Source organism: Tamandua tetradactyla, chromosome 2 (assembly GCF_023851605.1).
Source record: "Tamandua tetradactyla isolate mTamTet1 chromosome 2, mTamTet1.pri, whole genome shotgun sequence".
Taxonomy (NCBI): Eukaryota; Metazoa; Chordata; class Mammalia; order Pilosa; family Myrmecophagidae; genus Tamandua; species Tamandua tetradactyla.
Window position 1 is genome coordinate 35,517,845 of NC_135328.1, and position 22,146 is coordinate 35,539,990.

At 51.5% G+C, this 22,146-nt stretch overlaps 1 protein-coding gene and 1 long non-coding RNA gene across 8 annotated transcripts in view; one reads left to right on the forward strand and one right to left on the reverse strand.

Moving 5' to 3' along the window:
* DAB2IP (DAB2 interacting protein) overlaps positions 1–22,146 on the reverse strand; it is a 188,795-nt gene that overhangs the window by 109,497 nt on the left and 57,152 nt on the right. The window contains exon 1 of one of the 6 annotated variants that reach the window (XM_077143112.1): positions 12,963–13,086. The exons of the other annotated variants lie outside the window; for them this stretch is intronic. Within the exon in view, the coding sequence (XP_076999227.1) occupies positions 12,963–13,086 (124 nt within the window). Of the gene's footprint in view, positions 1–12,962; positions 13,087–22,146 lie in introns of those variants that run through there. 6 annotated transcript variants of the gene reach the window in all.
* On the forward strand, positions 16,559–21,115 carry LOC143659675 (uncharacterized). 2 transcript variants are annotated; one of them, XR_013163638.1, is made up of 4 exons: positions 16,559–16,785; positions 18,084–18,211; positions 18,501–18,583; positions 20,981–21,115. It is a non-coding gene; the product is annotated as an uncharacterized LOC143659675 (long non-coding RNA). The 2 variants fall into 2 exon arrangements; XR_013163639.1 differs by lacking the exon at positions 20,981–21,115 and adding an exon at positions 19,244–19,925.

The window sequence follows — 22,146 nt, forward strand, 5'->3', positions numbered from 1 at the left end:
GCGGTGGGGGGGTGGGGAGTGGCATGTTAATGAAGCCCATCTGTACTCTAATTATCTGCTTTTAGCAGTTAACCAAATGAAGAGTGACTCTGCCCAGATATATATATATATATTTTTTTTTTTTTTTTGCATGGGCAGGCATTGGGAATCGGACCCGGGTCTCCGGCATGGCAGGTGAGAACTCTGCCTGCTAAGCCACCGTGGCCCGCCCTCTGCCCAGATATTGCACCCGTAAATCAGTAGGTCTCCTGGTGTCCATTGCACATTTTCAGTTCAGCCCTTGGTCACCAATTTCTGGGGTAGGGAAGAGTGGCGTTACTTCAAGGTCACTAAACTTTACCTACTGTGGTAGGCAGAATAATGGCCTTCAAAGATGTCCACACCTAATCCCCCCAAAACCTGTGAATGTTACCTTATATGGCAAAAGGGACCTTGCAGATGTGATTAAGGTAAGGACTTTGAGAAGAGAGTATCCCAGATTGTCCAGGTGAGCCCAAGGTAAACACAAGAGTCCTTGCAAGAGGGAGGCAGGAGGGTCAGAGAAGACAAGTTGACAATGGAAGCAGTCAGAAGGACACAGGACCACGTGCCACGAAACATGGACAGCCTCTAGAAACTGGAAAATGCAAGGAAATGGATTCTTCCCCGAGCCTCTAGAAGGAGCTCAGCCCTGCAGACACCTTAACTTTAGCTCAATGAGACCCATGTCAGACTTTGAAAGATAACAAATATGTGTTGGTTTAAGCCACTAAGTTTGTGGTCATTTGTCACAGGAGGAACAGGAAAGAAATACTCCCACTTATCAAGACTCAAATGATTCCTGTCATATTATTGTAAAGATAGAGGCACAGAGATATCAGATCATTAGTTGATTCAAATCATCCTGTGAATTCTCAGGATCTCCCCTCTCTTCCTTTCCAAATCTACAGCTGTCAAAAAGAGCGAGAAAAAGAGAAACTTCCTTTCAGAAATATTTATTCATTTATATAAAGTTCTTTCTTTCCCTACCATGCACTTATAATCAAATGATGCATGTGAAAGAGTTTGAAAACTGCGAAGAACTACAAAAGTATAGAGAGCATTCATACTTTTAACAGTCACATGGCACTTTGTGTACCTTATCCTTAGTATACTAATTACATCAATATACTTCCTTAGAATATATAAATTGGATGTATCACTAAATTCATCCTGATTTTTCATTTCATCCATAAATTAGAAACTACAGTATTTCTTTTTCCCCCCAAATCTCATCTCAGTACTTAATGTCCTGCACTTCTGTTTAAAAACTGTATTGTTCAATTAGAACAACATGACAGTATGATAGAACATAACAGAAGGGCTTATTTTCCCAACAAATTTATATAGGCATATATATATATTTATATACAGAGATTTTTACGGTTTTAAAACTTTATCTTTCTATATTTAACAACTTATACTCCAAATTTTAAACTATCTCCAAATTTCTAATTTAATAATATAATACTAAAGAAAAACTGAATTTCAACTCCGTCTAATTTTCAGCCTGAGGAACAGTTAACCCATAGATTGTATATCAGATCCTAAAAGGGACATAGGTTGTAATTTGATAAAACAACAGAGCAGATCATTTTATGTTCTAGATCACGTGACTGCCCTAAGAATCTGCTGGGAAGGGGAACAGACGCAAACCTCCTTTACAAAGAGGGTAAAATCTCAGACCCTGCACAGTTTTTGACAAAAAGTATTAAAAGTACTTAGTAATAAGTTTAACAAAATATGTGCAAGACCTATACACTAATAAATACAAAAAAAGAGACATTAAGGTCTAAATAAATAGATAACACTGTGTCCAAGGGCTGAAAGACTCAATACAGTTAAGATGGCAATTCTCCCCATATTGATCTGTAGATTCAATATGATCCTAATCAAAATCCTAGCAGGCTTTTTGAACACACAGACAAGCTGAAATTTAAATTTAGATAGGACAGCAAAAAGTCTCAAAAAAGAAGCAGGTTGGGGGATTTATATCTCTTGGTTTCAAGGCTTACTTTACAGGCTTGAAATATAGCTACAGTAATCAAGACTGTGGCATTTGCATAAGGATAGATATTATAGCTCAGTGGAACAGAACAGAGTCCAGAAATAAGTCCAGAAATAGACCCACACTTATATGATCAATTGATTCTCAGAAAATGTGCCAAGGTAAATCGATGGTAGAAGAGATAGCTTTTTCAATAAATAGCACTAGAACTTGATATCTGTATTAATAAATATGGATCACCAAGAAATGTGGAATAGCAGATCTAAGAGGTACAGTGACTATGCCATATATGAATATTTTTATCCTAAAATTGACTCCTAAGTAAGAAACATCAGCTCCTATTTCAACAGGAGGAAACCGAGGCTCAGAAACACTAAACAAAGGGACAATGACCACACGGCTAGGAAATGCTGAAGGTAGGATTCAAGCACAGACGTCTCTGAATCTAAAAGCTGCTCCACAAAGGTCTGGGAGTCTCCAAGCAGGAAGAAGGCCGCAGGTATGAGTGAGAGGGGACAAAAGGGCCCAAGTCGCCCAGAAAGCTGCGTTTCCTCTCTGTGCCTTGGCTTCTGAATACATTTCTAGGTCCCATCCTAGTCCCAGGCACATGGTAGAAAGGGAAGAGGGTTGGCTCCTTTAATTTCCTTTTGTTTTCACTACGTTGGGTATGGGGAAAAGGAGTCATGAGGATCCGGAAGTGCGATATTCCACTGTCTCTCAAACGGAACTGGGATCAAAGCTCAAATTGTCTTGAAGTTCAGTATGGTTCAGAATCAAGACAGGTGGCCCACTGCTACTGTGGGTTCCGGTGGGAGAGATACAGAGATGACCACAGAGGACTCAGGGTTCAGGGCACCCATCCTGGCACTTGAAGACCCTCAGTGTAGAGAGAGGGAAGGGACACAGCCTCTCTTGCAAGGAAATGTGATGGATCAGGTTTGGCGCTGGGGGGAGGGGCGAGGTCTGCCTGATCCACCGTGGGTAGAGCCGGGGGACATGCTCCTCCCAGCTACATCCCAGGAACCTCTTCAGGAATCTCCATAAGGACAGACAAGGCTTCACTGCTTGACCTCTGGTTGGTCTCCTTAATGGCCCAGTGTAGGTCCTGCAAACTTATCAGCATCTGTTGATATTGCTACCAGCTGTTCTCTATGCCTCTCTACTTTTTCTCCTTTGGTGACTACTTTGGACAGGACATTGATTCCTACTCCTTATCTTGAGATGCACAAACTTTCAAAGAATTCCTGGTCTCCCAGAAAATGCTGGGTTTCCTGGTGACTCCAAGGATTAATTCATGGGTCTGAAGGCATCTTTCATCCCTGAGTTTCTTTTGCCTCTTTCACTTTCTAAGCATTTCTAGTAATTTCACCCTGAAGTGTTACCTTCCCCATTTTTATTCTGGAGTTTTCGCCTGCAATTCTTTCCTCTGCAGCCGCAGGCCTATTCTGGGGCTGGAGGAGATCTGGTATCTAGTCTGTGCTGCTGGAATCCAGGACATTTAAGAGGTTCCAGAGTATTTCTATGTATTGGGGACTCCCTGTGTGCAGTTTCTCAACACGCATTTAAAAAAACACAAGGCAAAACTACATATTTTGAAGCATTATTTGCATAGGCAGTAAAAACACAGTGGCTGGTATGCACACTAACTTTAGGATGCTGGTTACCCCTGGGGAAAGAGTGGGAGGCTTAGCTGTATCTCCAGGGTCAGCAAACTTTTTCCATAAGGGCCAGATAGTAAATATTTTAGACTTGAAGTCTCTTTACAACTACTCAACTCTTTTTGCAGTGTGAAAGGAGCTACAGACAATACGTTAACTAGTGAGCATGGCTGTGTTCTAATAATACTTTATTGATGGATGCTCTGAAATCTAACTTTCATATAATTTTTTACATCATAAAATATCATTCTGCTTTTGATTTTTACCCCAAGCATTCAAGAATGTAAAAATCATTCTTGGTTCACAGTTTATACAAAAACAGGCAGTGGACTGGATTTGGCCAGTGGGCGTAGTTTGCAGACCCCTGTCACACTTGAATCATTTTATTTCTAAGAAAGGGAAGGGCAATAGAGGGGAGGAGAGGACAAGAGAAGTGAAGCAAGTTTGTCAATGTTAACATCTATTTAATCTGAGAGATGAGTACCTGGATGTTTGTATTGTTATTTTCTATACTTTTCTATGCTGTCAAATATTTTAGAGTTTTCAATAAATTAAAGGAATGAAATAACCCTCAAATACTCTCAAGCAACGGTGAATTTTTATTTTCTTTGTGAGATTTTGTTTTGTTCTATTTATTGTTTTTGTAATCCTAAAATGCAGGGGGAATGGAGGGTGGGGAGGAACTCCAGTACAAATTTTTTTTTTAGAGCAAGAAGGCTCATAACTGGTGGTCTCTCCCCTGGGGACGGTCCATAACACATGAGCCTTCTTTTTTTGTAACATCCCCAGGAAGGGCTGCCCCAGGAACCCCAGCCACAGAGCCCTCCCCACTCTTGAACCGGCCACTCCCTCTATGGCCACTACCGGTGAAGGAGGGCTGGTGAAGGAGGGCTGCAGCCTGGTTTCTCCAACCTCAGGGCCCCTAGGGAGCTCTGAGGCTGCTGCCGAGGGGAGAGGCGGCACTCAGACTCCCCAGCCGCTTGCTGCTAAACATACATCATCTCAGAATAAAGGAGAGGGACTAAAATGGATTATACTGAGCTTCATGGGAAACTTGCTTCATTGGCCTTCACTTTCTCATTTTGTTGCCAGCCCAGGAGAAAACCCGGCAGTCCAGCACCAGTTCTCAGGTGGGTATAGCAAACCAAACTTGCTGGCTTCTCTCAGGCTGCCTTCTGCCTCCTCCCCTACCCCAAACCTGCTCTCCTCCTTCAGGATTCCCAACCAGTGAGGCCCTGCCTGGCCTCCAAACCCTGCTGTTATCTCGGACTACTCCAGGAATCCTCCTCAGAGCCTCAAGACTCCCTCCGAACACCACTGAGAAAAAAAAAACCTGCCTGGTCTTTCCCACTTCCAGCTCAGGCCCCAGCACCTCTCACACCTGGATGGCAAGCCCAGGCCCTCGTTATCACCAAGACCACCTCTCCCCACCTCCATTCTCCCCGCACCATGCCAGTCTAGCTTGCACATTGCTGAGAATCATTTTCCCAACTCACAGCTCTGGGGAGCACCATGGGGTTAAACATCCTGGACTCTGCCACTCAACAGCTGGAGATATTGAGCACCTCACTTCAGCAGTCTAAGCCTCAGTTTTTATTTTCTGCAAAAATGACTATCTGTAAGAACGGATCATATTACCTGCAAAAATAACAGTATCTGTGAGAATGAGGGCTTAATAAAATGAGGCATGCAAAGAATTCCCAACAGCACCTACTACTGTGTAAGTGCTCAAGAAATGGCAGTAGCTGTTTCTATTATTAGTATTATTTTCAAAAACCTTCCTTTGATTCCCCTGCTGACTGCCAGGTGGTGTCCAAACTACTTGGCTCACCATTCAAGGCTTTGCTCACCATTTCAGTCATACCGTCTGCTAAGCCTATCACAGGGCCACAGACTCCTTTAGACTCTGAGCTCCCAGAGAGCAGGGGCCGACTGCAATCTCCAAGGTCCCTGGCATAGAACTTACACACAGTAGGTGGCTTACTAAAGCTCTGCGGCTCCAAACAAGCTCCAGTCACACTTACAGCAGCACTTGGGGAAGAGGAGTTGCCAACGAACTTTGGGTCTCCAAAGACATCACATTTTAATTTCGAGATCAGCCCTAAAGGGTCTACGATTAACCGCTTCAGGCTTTGGATGAACAGCTAATAACGACAATTCACCCAGGCTGTAATGATATCCTAGGTACGCCGCATCTATTTGTTTCATGTGCCTCTGAGCCCAGAGAAGTCCAATGACTTGCTGGAGCCACAGAGCATTTGTGGTGCTGTCAAGGTTATCTACCCTGGCCACACTCCTGAGCCAAACTCAGTGTCCCTGGAATAAAGATGTATAAATGAATAGAAAACCACTTTTTTCTAAGACTATTCCAGATTATCAATTTATTGGTTTCCAATCTCTAAACCCAACTACACAACTCCTCCAGGCCAAGCAGAGCACCAAGAAGCAGCCCCATTTCTGGTTGCTCAGCTCCCTCTGGCTGCGCTCCCTCCTCCTCTCCCTTCTGCAACCTCATCAGCCAGGGAATCAGGGGGAAGGGAGTAGAGCCTCCCAGCCCTCACATCTTCCTGCCTGCACTCTGCCTTTTTCATTTCACAGCCATGTCAACATATCACCTCCAAGGGGCGAGGAAAAAGAAATAACACAGCTCAGATGCAGACAGGGATCTCCTGTGGGGGAAGAGAAGGCAAAAATAAAAGCTAACAAGACTTCCAAAAGTAAAATCCCCAAACCACCCCTTGGGTACCCAGCAGCTGTCAAAGTCAGCATAGGAACCCGGTGGCTTGTGGGGTGAGGGTAAAGGCGGGGACCTATCCCCAGTAAAAGCCAGGCAGCCTTGGTGTTTGAGAATCACAGGTGAGCACTGCTGTGTTTCCAAGGGTTGGTCGGTGTCCTTGGTGAGCTATACTTCTCTATGATGTACAGGTGTTCTGTCTAGACCGCATGTTTTCTGAGTACTGATTCAACTCTTTTTTTTTTTTTGTCTCATTATTATTATTTGGAGGGCTATTGAGATTCCCCTTGCTTCCTTATTTATGTAATCAGAGGAAATCACAGCCCAGAGAGCTGCTTCCAAACTCAAGGCCACGTGGGCCAATTTCAGATAGATAATTAAATATTGAACAAACGCTGAAATGCCTCCACTGGCTCAGGGCAGCTAAAAATAACCACTCTGCCACTCCATGGTGGGCATGGCGCACAGACATCTCGGCCATTCACTCCCAAATCCCTCCTCCCGGCAACCCGCAACCGTCAAGCACAACCTTCCCAGGGAAGGCAGAGGGGCATGCGTGGGGGGCTGGGAACTGACTCCCCAAATGCCTCCTTAATGGAAACCAGGACTTCGGCTCCCAGAAAGCTCTAAATGTTCCTGACCAGGAAATACTCTCCCTTTCCTGACATTTAACCAAGCGGCCTCAAGAGGAAGGTGCAGGAGAGATATCCCAGCCATTGCTTTTCTTTTAAAAATAGTCAAAATGTTTATGTCGTTTCCAAGCAAAACAAGTACATGGTCTGTGATATGAGCAGGTTTGTGCTGAGTTACACAGGTGTTCAAACCCCTCCCCCAAAAAGACGCAACAAGGAGCCTGGCTGCCTCAGTTTCCCTATCTGGGCTAATATTGGGAAGTGCAACTACCAAAACCAATGCCGAAATAGAGTGCAGAGGGGTCTGGATTCCAGACCTGGTTCTCTCATTAAGATCTTTAAGTAAACTTGGGTAAGGGCTAAGGGCCTCAGTTTCCCCAACTTCCAAGGGTAACAGTAGATTCTCCAATACTGTAACTGCAAAAGAACACAAATATCAATCTTCTTCTACAGCTGAGCAAAGCAGGCTCCCAATCCCTCTCTGTAACACCAGGTCTCATTAAGTGCAGAATTCAGTGGGGCAGACACAGGAATCATAAGTCTAAACCCAATGCTGGGCCCATTTTTAGTGCTCTCTGAATTTCCACAACCAAAGAAAAGAAGTGCTTAGCTGTGGTTCTGGTGTGAGCTTTGGAGTTCAAGGGCCTGGGTTCATATCTTACCTCTTACAAGAAGTTACTACACCACTGTGGGCTCAGCTTCCTCACCTGACAAAGGGGAATAATGATATGGCCCTACCTCCTAGGACGGTGCGGATTAAAACGAGATAATCAGATAAAGCTCTTGGTGCAGGACCTGGCACACATTCAGCTGAGTAAAAAGGAGTTATTCTCTTCATTATTATTAAAGGTGATGAGCATATGCTCAGGAATGACAAAGGCCAAGAATCTGACATTCCAGGAGATTAACTGGGGTCTCTGGCTTCCCACTATTGCCAGGATAGCTTTGGGGCGTTATCTTGCCCAGGCTCCAGGAACCTCACACCAGGAAACACTGAATTCTCAGCACAAAGGGACCTGGTGCAGAAACAGAGCTGAAGCCATGCCCAGGAAACAGTATTATTGGCAGAAAATGAATCAGATCAGGACATAGGGGGCACAAATAGGGAGAGGGAGGACCAGACCTGAGGGTCCCACCTGCGCCAGTGAAGGTAAGCAACTCACAGATGCTGGAGTCATTTCCCTGCTTCCCTCCTGAGTGACAGTTTAGGATTGTGGGAGCTCATGACTGCATACACCCTGTGGAGTTGCTACCTGGGAAAATCTGATAGGACATTATTACAAAGAAGAAGAGAAAGTCTTATCAAAGCCAAGGCCTAGCCTGAGAAAGACCCGTGTGCCTACAAATAGCCAGGTGGAACACTGACAAACTCAACATCGGAGTCAGGCAGAGCTGGGCTCCACTGTTTCTGAGCTGTGTGACCTGGACAAGGCTCTCACTCGGTGGGCCTCAGTTTTCTCACCTGTAAAATGAGAATAATACCAAAATAAATCTACTGGGGTCATTGTGAGTAGGAAATGAGATTACTCAGGTACAGAGTTCAGTGCAATGCCAGACACTGAGGAGGGACTCAGAAAGCAGGAGATGTTTTCACCCATGTTACATGTCACGAGAAGCAGTGAGCTCCCCAGAAACTGGGGCCAAGCTCCAAAGGAAGGATTGTGTCTCAGCAGGAACAGAAAGAGAGACAAGGCAGAAAAGGACACAAACATGATTTCAGAGTCTCGTCCCAGTTGGGGGTAGAAAGCCAAGCCTTGGGCATTTAGGGGAATGTCTGAGGGTTAGAGGGCAACAAGACACAACCAGCCCCCATTTGCAGGGTTTTTTCTCAGGCTTGTCCAATCCTTGGGGTCTAGACTGCTGCCCCAGAGGCCTCTTGGAGTCTGTTTGAAGCCAAGATCCCTCATGAGAGGTCACGGTCCCCGTCCCTCCCTATAATGGCACACACAGGCCCTTCCCTCAACGTTGCTCCCAGACAAGACCCAAACCAGCAACCTCCCTGATCATGTTGCTATAGTCCCAGCTCCTCTGTGCCTCAGTGTCTCCCTCTGGACCTCAGGGGTCGGACCACCCAGCTGCATGCTCCAGCCCTGGGAGGGGACCACCACCTCAGGAGGCAGCCCCAGCTCTCCTGGGGACCATCTCCCAGGCAGGCCTCTCCTGCTTATTCTTCAGAGTAATTGGGGGGCTCCTGTAAACCCCTGCCAAGGCCCCACAGAACAGATAACAGCAAATTCTTCCAGGTGGAAGAAGAGGGCCATACAGCAGCTGTCAAATGGAGAGACATGTGGGCACGATGGAGGATTTAACCATCTTAGGAGAAAACATTGGCAAGTCCCCAGAGCCCCATCCGGACCCGATATGTGGGTCCCTGGAAAGCAGCAGGTGGATGGATGAAGACATGAAGAAAGGAACCAAAGCCTCCCACGGGTATGGACCCACTACAGTTCCAAGAGGTCCCCTGACACCAGTGGCGTAGCAAGACAGATTAGCCCCAATTGATGGATGGAGAAATGGATAACGAATTCATGGCTGAGCTGGACTTGAGCCCGTCTCCCACTCGCCATCTCTCCATTCCATCAGAAAGGGCCACCTGCTCCAGTGCACTCCAAGTCACCTCCTCACCAGACTTGGGGCTCAGTGAGGGCAGGGAGCATGTGTGATTCATCTCCATGTCCCCTGGTGTCCAACCTGGAGCCCAGCATATAGTGTAGGTCCTCAAGACATGTGCTGGCGGAATGAATGGGCCAGAACTTTACCCATCATGACAGGAATGCTCTGGGGGTGACAAAAAGTTCAGACAAACAGGTAAACGAGTCTTTCCTTGACCACGGTAAGGACATGTAGACAGGCACCCTGGCTGGTGACATCCTTCAGGGAACAGGACCCCCTCAATTCCATGTTCATTGTGCAACCTTCAAGATTGCACAATGATGCAATCCAGGACTCCAGGATGACAAGCACAGTGGCAAATGGCCAGAGCATCCTTGCCATCCAAGGAGGATGCCTCTGGCATTGTCAAGCTTTGTGGCCCCCAACATTAGGGCTTACTCTGCACCCCACATTGGTGAAACCCAGACAACAGCAGATGCTGTCCCTCACTTGCAGCCTTGCCTGGGGCAAGGTCCTGCTCTCAAATCTCCAATGAGCCCCCTCCCCATGCCTCCGATGGGGGTCAGTGGGCAGGGAGCATTCTCAGAGGTGGCAGCCTGGTCACAACCCTTTCCCCGGCCCGATCAGCTGCAGGTCCCAACCTCTAGTCCACTCTTCCCTACGCTTTGCTTTTTCCGAACAAAAATCCACCCCAAGTTCTTGGCCATTTTTCTTCCCTGCTAGTGGCAGAGGCCAGAATAGATATGGAGCAAGTGTCTGAGCTGGGCTGGGATACCGGGAACCACCCCTCCTCTGAGGTCTGATGTCACAGTCACGGGACCAACTTTCCAGGCTGAGAGGGAGACTGAGGCCTGAGGTAGGAAGGACCTGGCTCAAGGCCACGTGGAAGCCCCCCCCCCCAGCATGCACTACCATCTGCATGGGGGCACTGCCCTCAGGAGGGGTTAGTGAGAGGGTGGCCCCTCAGAGTCAGGGCTCTGGAGGGAGGTCAGTATCTGCTACAGAGGGCAGGGGACCTCCAGCCTCCACCTTACACCCTGCCCCAGTCATTCTCCCAAGCAGCTCTCTTCCCCACCCCAACCCCCATGATTCCCAATCACTTAAGGCCATTTATCAAACTACCGTTCCCTGTTCCCCTTCCCAACCCATTCCCCATCCCTGCCCCAGGAAGAATTCTGCCCATTTGTCCCCAACACCCAAGGCATTTTCCTCCTGTCCAGAGAAAGGACCATAGTAGCTCACACTCAACTGTAGCCCAGGACCTAGACACTGGTTTCTAGCTTTCCATGTGTTTGTTCTCATTCCTTAAAGAACCCTGTCATCATTATCTCCATTTACTAGACAAGAACCCTGAGGCTTGAAGAGGTAACTGACCCCAGGAGAGTTATGTGCTGAGCTGCAACTTGAAACCAGATCTGATTCAACCACTACTCCTGCCAAAGGAAATCTTTTCCATTTTGTGAGAGCAGTCCAAATGTCACCTCCTCTGTGAAGCGCTCCCTGATTGCCTCAGTTCTAACTCCTCTTCAGCAAGTCTCTTCCCCACCCCCAGCAGGTTGTGAGCGCCTTCAAGGATGAGACACAAAGCAGAGGCTCCCTCCTGTGGGGCCTGAGAACTGGGGCTCCAGTGAAGACCTGACACATTGACTGTCCCCTGCCCAGTCAACAAAGCCCCTGGGTTCAGAGGGAGACTCCAGGTCCCCTATGTGCCTCTGCAGCCAGGGATGGAACTGGGCTGAGATTTTTTTTTAAAAGTGGAGGGTAAGCTTTTACAGAACATTTCAGAGGCAAGGGGAGGGTGGGAGGGGTGGGTTCAGGAGGAGAGGGGTGAGTGTTATTGGGTAGTTGTACAACTCCTCCTTATCACAGTAGGGACTTTACTGAATCTTCCACATACTGCTAGTCCCATTTTACAGATGAAAAAACTGAGAGTCAGAAAGGGGAAGTGACTTGTCCAAAGCACAGTGACCAGTTCTTTAACACAGATCACTGGTCTCCGAGTTCAACTCTGAAGTGAGGTAGAAGCTAGAGATGACTTCAGGGAAGGGAAAGGGGAGTGGGATCACAGGCCTGGAGAGACCCTCAAGGCTTGAACATCAGCACACACCTGTGTATAACCCCAGCCTCAGCTTGAACCCTTCCATGAATGGGGAACTCACTACTTCCTGAGGAAGCCCTGTTTTATTGTTGCTCAGCCCTGACTGTGGGAAAAAGTCTTTCTCGTTCTGGAGGGGGTGGGGTGGGGAAGCAAACTAAGCTAATGCTGACTGCCTGCTCACTTCGTATACTCTCACAAAGATGGTAAACTTGAGGCTCAGGGGCATGGCTGCAGAGCCTAGGTCACACAATCAGCACTCGGAGGGATCAGGATTTGACCCTAGGTCTGCCAGATTCTATGTATAGCAATTGCTCAAACCCCTCTCTGTGCAGGGGGTTTGGACCATGGGACCAGCCGTCCTGTTCTTCATGACAACCTGAAGGTGGAAATGTGGCCTAAGTCCCCACCGAGGGCGGCGGGGACCCGGACTCCCCATGGACACTCCGGGTAGGCCTGAGTCTTTGCCAGGGACTCCAGGCTCCCAGGGGCCCTTCAATAGCCTCCTCCCAGGGGGCCTCCCTCCCTCCCACCCAGCCTGGGAAGGAAGTCCCAGCCCCCACCCGCTCTGAAGGCAGCCCGCTTGGATCACACACATTTCCAGCTGAGGATCCAGTTACTGGAAAAAGAAAATGCTGCCTGCACCTCCCCCTTCAGTTCAGCCCTCCCTCCCAGGCTTGAAAGAGAAACTCCTTTCAAAGCCCACCAACGCGAAGGGGTCCAGGAGGGATCTCTACAAACCCGGCATCCGGCTCTTTCCTGGGTCGAGGCCCCTGAAGTCCACCCACTTGTCCCTCCACCCAAGAGGTGGGGGAGCCTGTTAAATCCCTGAAAAGGGAAGAAGTCCAGGGCTGGGAGGGCGGCTAAGCTGGGAGGCCAGGGCAGTGAAGGTGAGGAGAGAAAAAGCCAGGAGCCACCCTGGATCACTTTAATGCCCTGCAGCTGGGTAAACTAAGGCTCGGTGGTCGAAAACCATGGATTCCAATCTCCCTTCTCCCTGCCCACAGCAAAGGGAGATCCCCAAGAGTGGAGGGTGCGGGAGAAGCTGGTGGAATTGGAGTCAGGGAGACACGGTACTGGGCAGGTGAGGGAGCTCCCCGTAAATGGATAGGAGGATTCAGGGTCCCTGGCATTCCAGGGCATCAGGGTGGTGAAGTGGCGGTCGGGAGGGCCTGGGGGGTCAGGGGGTCCGGGTGGCGCCTACCCCTGGCAGGCCGGGTCCGGCTGCGGGAGCGGCTCCTCTGTCGCTGCAGCCGGGGCCGCCTCAGCAGCCGGTAGTAGTAGGAGGGCCTCCCGGTGCTCTTCCTGGCGCTGCCGCCCGCGGACATGCTGCCGCCCGCCGGGCACCGGACCGGGCCTGGGCGCGCTCACACGGGCCCCATCGCCCGCTCCGGACGGCCCGGCGGGCGTCCCTGTGTTCTCCCGCGCTCGTCCGAGCGGCCGCCGCCGAGGCCAAGGCTGCCCGACAAAGTAGCTCAAACTCCTCCTCCTCTCCCCCTCCTCCGAGCAGCCGGCCCCGCGGCGGGGGCCGGGGACCGGGAGGCCGGGCTGGCACCGTCCCGGAAAGTCAGCGCGGGAGAAATCCCGGCCTGGAGTCAGCGGGGAGAGGCGGCCCGGAGTGCCCCCGGGACCCCAGACCCTGACGTCGGGAAGCAGGAGGGTCCCGCCCCCCCGCGCCTGAGGGCCTGACGCCGGATCCCGGGCGCGCGGGGCGCCCCATCCGGGCGGCGGGTGTAGACCTGCCGTCTGCGCGCTCGGGAGACGGGGCATAGGGTACCCGCAGCGCAGCCAGGAGCACGCCATGCTCCGGGAACCCGTCACCTTCGATCAGAGTCCGAATGAAGCCCGTTGCCGCCCCCAGCTCACACCGCTGAGAATCGACCCGCAAATGCGCCGCTCAGCGGGCCCCAGGCCCCAGCCGGATGGAAAGCACTCTTCTTTCACGCAGGACACATGCCTAGTCTTTACATTTTAAAAATTGTCCCATTTGATACAAACATTACTTTCCTATAATTAAAATGATAGTGTATATTTCAAGCACACAAAAAGTGGAGAGAACATAATGAATACCTATGTATGCAGTCGGCATCACCAAATCTGAACATCTTGCACCCTTCGATTTGGAATCCCCTTTCCCCACTCCACCAGGGAGTCCCATACATAAAATAGCACAGATGCAGTGAAGTCCGCACCCCCCTGGACATTTACTGCAGCTCTGGTGGGCCTTCCGGGAGGGCAGAACAATTCCTATCCTGCTGTAGAGATGGGAAACTGAGGCTGGGTCCCAACTCTCTCTGTGCATTTGGATTTCTCACTCCCCAGCTCAAGAATCTTCTGTGGCTTCCCAAAGCCCAACAGCAACAAGCCCAAACCTCCTGCTCTAGCGTGTGGGGTTCCAACTATCTGACCCAACCAAACCACAGTCTCGTGTTCTCTGCTCCCCCAACTTCTCACTTTTATTTGCTCTACTGCCAGCAGGGACTGCCCTCCATCCTACTTTTCTCTGCCTGGCCAAAGTCCACCTTACCAGGGACTCCTCTTTCTAACCTCCCTTGACCATCCAGGCCCTCTCTCCCCTCCTCAGCCCCAGAGTGGCATTTATCACTTAAGCCATTCAGATATGAAGCTGCCAGATCTTCATTCCCTCAGAGGGGTCTTTCCCTTACATGGAAAGACCGTGGCAGAGAGGCAAGTTGTCTTAGCCTGGGACCCCCCCAATATGCAGTCTTAGGAGTACAAGTGTAAGAAGGGGGAGGGATCACATGTGGGTGCCTTAGGCCATATGGTGTGCCCCGGGCCTGATACGATGGGGCCCTGGAGGGGACGGGGCAGTCTGGGCAGGAGTCCAGGCCAGGTTTTGTACCTCACAGGGGGGCGCCCCCTCCCACACTCAGCCAGCAGGGAGGGCCCCTAGGTTGAGAGGAGCCTGGATCCCAGCTGGATGCCAGGGGCTGACCCTAGACCAGGAGGGCAGGGCAAGGGGTGTCTTGCACCTCCAGACCCAGTCACCCCCCAGGGAAGGGCTAAGACAACTTCCCTGGCTCCTCTTCTCAGAATACTGGCCAATCCCACCACGGGAAGGTAGAATACCACCTTGCCTACAAGCACACCATAAGCCTCCTTCGAGTCTCATTTTCAATAGCGGACGTTATACAGAAGCCTCTTAAAAGTGCAAAGTCTCCTGGGAAGCGCTCACACCTGGGTGAACTGTGGGTCATCATAGCAGGCATCCTCTCTGGCCTGGCCACTGGAATCCACCTATCCACACCTTGGTACTTCCAGTAATGAATAATCTCCCTAGTAAGGCCCACCAGTTTTGGGAAATAGGGGTCTCCTGGGGAGCCCCGCACAGAATGCATGGAACAGCCCTGTTCCCAAGAGCTGGAGTTCATCTGGCCTGGTTCCCCTCCCAAAGCAGGAATCTGAAAGCCAAGTTCCAGCCTTTGCTTAAGGGAATGAGAGGCTCACTGCCCACAGACTCTGATCATGGCAGTGGCAAATGGTCCTGAGGCCCCCAAATGTAGACTTAGGTCTGTGTGGGTAGAGGCAGGGGGGAATGGGAAGAAGTAGCCAGAAACTAAGACCCAAGTCTGGTGTGATCTCCCAGCTTATGCTTGAACTCCTCAAGTCCCTCTCTGTATTTCAGTTTCCCTTTCTGCCAAAAGAAGCTAAGGCCTCCCAACCAATCCATCTCGTGCAAGGAGGACGGTCAGTTCATGAATTGTTAGAAGCATTTACATTCCCGGCCCTAGGATGGGAGTTGGCATTACCACCTACACCAAGCAGAAGTCTAAAGTCTCCACCAGTGGGCCAGTAGGGGCTGGGTACAGTGCAGGAAGGGGGGCAGGGCAGGAGCTGAGGGAGAAGGAGCCTGGGCTTCCTGCCCCTCCTCCCAGCCCGGGACCCCCAGGGCGTGCAGGCAGACAAAAGCTGCTCCCTGCTCACCCCAGCAGAGCATATGGAATCAATCTCAGAGTAGCCAGACCCACCCCGTGCTGCTACCCCCCACCCGCAGCCCCTGGGCCTCCTCCCTCCGAACAGAAGCAGCAGAGACTTCCAGAGACTGCCTGGGCCGGGGTGGGGAGGGGTTCTGAAAATCCCCACCCGCACCCCACCCCCACACTGCTTTCTGTGACAGACCCCTCCAGGGAAAGCCCTCTGGGACTGCTCTAACCAGCATCAGCTTTAGAGGCCCTGCTGATCTTCAAGCCTCAGGGCCTACAGGGTTAGCAGCCAGCTGGTCAGCGCTCCTGTTCCCCCACCTCTGTCTTCTTCCCTCTAGGGTGGATACAGACAGGCCCAGCTCCTTTCTCCCGGACATGCTGCTTCCGGTAGGTCAAGACTACAGCTTCTATAGCCTCCACATCTCCCTTGAGCTCATTAAAACATGCATATTTCCAGGTCCCCCGCCCCTCCCCTCCCCAGATGTTTGAATCAGTAGGTCTGGATGGGCCTGGACATCTGCATTTTTTAGTACGTGGCAGATAGGGGAACCAGTTGGTGGAATCAGCTCTCAACACAACCCCCCTACCACCACCACCACCACATTTACCCTCTCCCCCAAAAGCCTCCACAGGCGGATCCCTAGAGTACTGCGAAGAACCAAGCTCTGTCACAACAGCCACCTCCCTTTGCAGCCCTACCCCACTCCAGCCACCTTGCTCCATCCACCCGAGACGTTCCAAAGGTCCTGCACTATCTCCCGCCTCTGGCCTTTTGCCCTGGTTGGTGTGTTAACATGAAATTCTTCTCTGCACCCACCTGGCAAACTCCTCCTTTTCTCTCAGGAACCAGCTCAAATCTCCTTAAAGTAGTCTGCCCTGAGCCCCCAGGAGAGACCCTCCATTGTGCTCCTGCCATACCCCACTAATGAGCTGAAAGATGGGGGCACCAGGAGGCCACAGGAGAAGACCAGGGAAGAATGGATCAACAGAATCCCCCTTTGGGCAAGGAACCATGGAGCAGGAGGCCTGCACCCGGCTGGGTTGGAGGTGCTGGACAGCATGAGAACGGGGCTGACAGTCCAGGTAAGTCCAGGTCAGGCCAGGGCTAGGTCAGGAGGGATACCCAGATGCAGGGGACAGGGGCCACCTGGTCAGCCCAATGCAGCCACATCTTCCTGGGGGTGTTAGGTTTAAACTTAGTGAAGAAGAAGTGGGAAAAAATATATATCATCAGATTTACCCTTGAAAAGCCCATAAAGAATAGTTTTTGCCTCTAACATCAATAGATCACCCATTTCTTCTGCTGAGCACAAAGTAGAAGGACCTGGCTTGCATGAAGGGGCCATATGTATAGGAGGAAAACAACAGCAGCAATTGACCATCCTGAAATACTAGGCTCTGCCCAGGGAGGAGAGAGGCTCACGCTTGGAGGGGACCACAGAATCCACGACCTCCCCAACCAAGGAAGGTCACAAGTTTGACCTTGAAAAGTTTGCATGAGGGTGTAGTTTGGACTTAATAATAATAATGGAAGCTAAAGTGTATTCCGAATTTACCAGAAGCCAAGACCCTGTTCTCAGCATTCATCTCATTTACACATCATCTCATTTGCTTTCACAACAAACCTACGAGGCAGACATTACCGCCTTCATTTCACAGAAAATACTGGGAGCAGAGAGGCCCAAGGTCACAGGGCTTGTAAGAGGTGGAGGCAGAAACTGAACCCAGGCTGGCTGGTGAGGAGGTTTGTCACACACTGAGCAGGATGCACAGAGTCGGGGGAGGGCAACAGCCTAGAGCTTTCCTTAAAATCCGACTTGGCAAGGGACAGAAGGAGGCCTGGACTGGGGGTGGGGAGTCTGACAGGGGAAACATCAGAGCCCACATCAGGCCCCAAACAATGGATGTCTGCAGAACTCAGACCTGTCGGGTTTCCTGTCTGAAGGCGGGCAGGCAGCACAAGCAGGGGAAGCCCCCTGCCAGGCAGCCTCTACAGATCCACCTCCCAAGCCAGTCTCAGCCTTTGAGTCACTGGGCCCCTGGGCAGAGGTGGGGGGAGTAGAGGGCATTCATGGTTAAGGTCATGGCCTCTGCCCTGCGAGGCAGCCCGTCTAACGTCTAACAGTTAGTGACGGCTTCCTGTGTCCACCATTCATCCGGGAACAAGGTAGGACCAAGAGTAGGACCATCATTTGGGAGGTGGGGTGGGGGGTGGCGGGTTGGGGGTGTCTGGGGCTGGGCCTCCCGTCATGCCAAGAGATGCTGACAGGCCCTGTGAGGTCCTGCTCAGATACCTGGTGACAAACTAGGTGTCTACCGCCTCCACTACCCCCAGACTTCCTCCCTAAATCCACCAGTGAATTTAATGGCATCCTTTGCAGAAAATGGCCAGGTCTGGGTGGAGATTATCCCAGTCTTGGATGACTCTGCCCCTCTCAGCACAGATGGAAGTGGGGGACTAGCCAAGCATGGACATTTGGAAGCTCACAGACACAGGGCCTTGGGAAGGGTGAGTATTTTTTAAATCAATTCAATCAAGGCTGGGCCCGATGGTGAATCCTTGGGTGAACAGAGCTCTAAGAGGGATGGAAGGGCAGTGAGGGGTGGAGGGACCTGGGGGGGGGGGGGGGGCGGTCACGCTATGTGGCCCAAAGAAAGCCCCTTGACATCTCTGGGCCTCCACATGTTAAATGGGGATGAGGCAACTCTGCCAGGCCCACCTCCCTGGGATTCTATCAGGCCCAGAACTCTCCCTGAGTCCCCAAACCACCACAGAAGTGTTTCCTCCTGCCCTCCAGGGGCCCAGAGAAGAGGTCAGATCTCCCTGGAAACAGCCCATCATAAAATCCTGGAATGCCACAGCAGGAAGGACACAGTCAGAGTAAGTGATTGAACTAGGGAAGTCTAGGCCCTGAAAGACAGCTGCTTGCCCAGAGGCCCCTGCCTGAATTCCTCACTAAGTAGGATCTGGCCTCAGTTTCCAATCATAATGGACTCTCCCACCCCAGCACTGAGTAGTCAGGGAAACTGAGGCCCAGAAGGGAGAGAGACCCACCTGAGGTCACAGATGGGTATTGGGGTTAAGCTGGGGCTCCATTTCGGGAGTTAAATACAGCTGCCAAAGCCCCCCTCCCCTTCGGTTGCCTGAATCATCCCTCTCGCACTGCCTGATGCCTGCTCAGCTGCCCAGAGGTGCTCCCAGCTTCCACGCTCACAGGACAGTCAGCCCTGGACCCCCAAAGCTCAGAGCTCCATTCCAGTGACCCAACCCCTGGGGTTGGGGGAGGCTGAGATCCACTCTCCAGGACCCAGCCCTGGCCTCTCCCTCCCCACCCCCACCCGTGCAGGCAGCATTGCAGCCCAGATGGCCAGGCCTGGAGCAACTCCCTCCGTGTACTTCCTCTCCCCGCCCTGACCCAGAAACACTGCCAAGCTCCAGGTGGGCCCTGGGCCCCGGCCAGGCCCAAAGCCCCTCCCTGCTCCCCCAGCCTGGGCCTGGGGCTAAGGCTCAAGGTCCCAGGGTTCTTTCCTCCCTTGCCAGTGATAGGCCAAGAAGGTTCCACACCCACCGGCCAACCAGAGGGGTGGCATATGGTCCCAGCATGAGGCCGGAGAACCCCCACCCCAAGCAGACCTGCCTGGTCATCTGTGAACCGTTTCGTGCCTGGCACTGGCTTGGGTTCCAGCTGGAGGGAGGGAGCTCAATCCCTGAAGAGCCCACCAAGGAAGACAGGTGAACCAGCCCAGGAACCATCTCCCAGGATGTCCCCATCTCAGCAGGCTGAAGCCCTAGAACTTATGCACCTGCTCAAACAGTAACCAGCTCCCTGGTAGTCCCCATCCCAGCAGGGAGCTGAGCACACATAGGATTTGGAGCAAAGCCAGCACTTCTTAGCTGTGTGACTCCAGACCAGTGCCTTCATCTCTCTGTGCCTCTGCTTCCTCAGCTGCAGAATGGGATAAGGACACTTGCACTTTGTGAGGTTGTGAAAGGGGCAAATGGCATAATGGATTAGAAGCCTTGTGTATAAACTGGTGATACCTGCCCCTCCCGGCTATTTCTTTTCTCACTAATCTGTGAGCTCCTTGAGAGTAGGACAGCCCAGAGCTGGTCAGTACAGTTCCTGGCCCAAAGCAGGCTCTCAGTAGGACTGAGTGGGAGAGATGGGGAGGGCATTTGGGAAAAGTGGATGAGCTCATCTGACCTGAGCACTGACGGAATCTGGAGGAGGAAGTCCTGGAAGACTGCCTGAAAGAGGAGTCATTGGCATTGCACCTAGAAGGCTCAGTAGGAATCGAATGGGGAGAGAGCAGAGGAAAGTATTCTTAGAAAGAGAAATGGCATGAGCAAAGACCCAGTGGTGGGAATCAGCAAAGCATGTGCTGGTGACAGTGTGGAGAACTGTTGGGCTGGACTAGGAGGTGAGATGGAAGCTTGGGAGTATGGAGTATGCAAGGATGTGATCAGGGAGGAGAGTTGGGGAGGTATATCCAAGTGGGAGTGAGGCCTGGACAGCCCTCCACAAAAGGAGAAGCAAAGCAATAAGGAAGGAACCCCTGGCAAGGGAAGCAGTGGCCCCAGGCTGGAGGGTTAGTCTGCCACTGTGTGGCTGTGTGACCTTGAATAAGTCCCAACCCCTCTCTGATCCTTATTCTCCAACTATGGCTCCAGGACGCAATTTTGCATGTGCAGGGCTGGGCTGGATGCCCATGAACCACATGGGGACTATTCAAATCCAGATTCCAGAGCCTCACTCTCAGAGCTACTGAACCCAAATCTTGGTGGGTAGGGCACAAAAATCTATATTTTAAAAAGAACTTTCCAGTAGCTTTCTTGGGGAGCCACTAGCTAAAATGGTTCTCGACTTGGCTGGTGGCTTTTTCAATTCTTGACCATGCCAAGCAGTTTCCACCTCAGGGACTTTGCATTTGCTATTCTTACCACCTCCTACTTAGTGACCTCAGAGCTTCCGGGGCCAGCTCCTTCCTGTCCTCCAGGCCCCAGCTCAAATATCACACCCTCAGAGGCCTTGCCTGGCTGCCTTATCTCAAGTGCCTCTGCCCCAATCCCCCACACACTATCCCCATTGTCCTGTTTTATTTCCTTCAATTTATCACTTCATGAAACTATCTTATCTGTGCTTTCGGTTGCTCACGTGAGTGAGGGCAGGGGCCTTCTCAATCCTGTTCACAGCTGTATCCCCAATCCCTAGAACAGTATTGATGAGTGAGGTGAATGAAGGGATGTAGGCTCAAAAGGCCCCACTTTTTTTTACAGGACAGCAGCTGTGGGACCTGGGGCAAGTAATTTCACCTCTCTGGGCCTTGGCTTACCTCCCCTGGATGTAATTTCTGGGTGAGAGGCAGCCTGGAGCCCGTGAGGAGGTCAGGGAACAAGTCCTGGCTACAAAGGCACTTGGTGAATAAACCAATGGATGAATAAATGCCTCTACTCTGCGGTGGGCCGGTGAGCAAGTCCTCTGCCCTTCCCAGCCCCAGCTTCCCTCCCTGCAGAATGGAGCTGGACTGGGTGGTCTCTCAAGACCCTTGCACACTGACATGCAGAGCTTCTGTGCCCAGTCCAGAACACAAACAGGAGCCACAGCAGACATCACAGGAGGTGCAGACTTCACCAGAGCCTTGATTCTTACCCTTACTGGTCTCTCCAGAGGATCCCAGCCAGCCCCTAGCTGGCAGGCTAAGGCCATAATTAAATACAGCCTCTGCCACCCTCACCTCTCAATTCCCCTCTGGAGAGAGAACAATGCCGGCCCGTCCCCCATCCGGAGAACAGCGATTTGTCTGGAAATTCCACCAGGGGTAGAAGGAAGGGCTGGGGCCCTAGAATTTCTGCGCCTGCTCAAACAGGAAGCAGCCGAAAGTTTGGGGCCAAGGAAAACACATTCAAGGTCATCCTGGAAATCAGCTGCCCCACTCCCCCGAAGAGTAGAGGCTCGCTCCTTCCCCTAGATGGGGCTCTCCTGGCCATTGATGATTAACACAGACAGGGTGTGGTGGGGGCAAGACCACAGGCAAAGGCCTAACAGGAAGCAAGTTTCCTATCACACCTGGCATACTTTTGGTGACGGGCAGCTCACTACTGAAGACTGGCCCACTGCCCTTGGAGAGGCTAGAAGTAAATCTGCCTCCCCCCAGCCTAGAAACTAGAAACTGAGATTGGTTGGACCACAGTCGCGCTCCCCACTCCACCCCCACCCCACACACAGGGACACAAACCTGGCTCATACTGGCAAAGGGCTCAGGACGGAGAACAACCAGTGTCCTAACTGACTCTCCCCAGCCCTGGCTTCGGCCTCCCTCCCCGGGCTCCCTGCATGCAGGCTAGATTATGGGACCCAGCAGGTCAGCTCAGGCTGGGCAGCAGCCCTGACTAGCACCCTTTGTCCTGGTGTCTATGCCTTCTGCCCTCATCAGGTCCTGGAC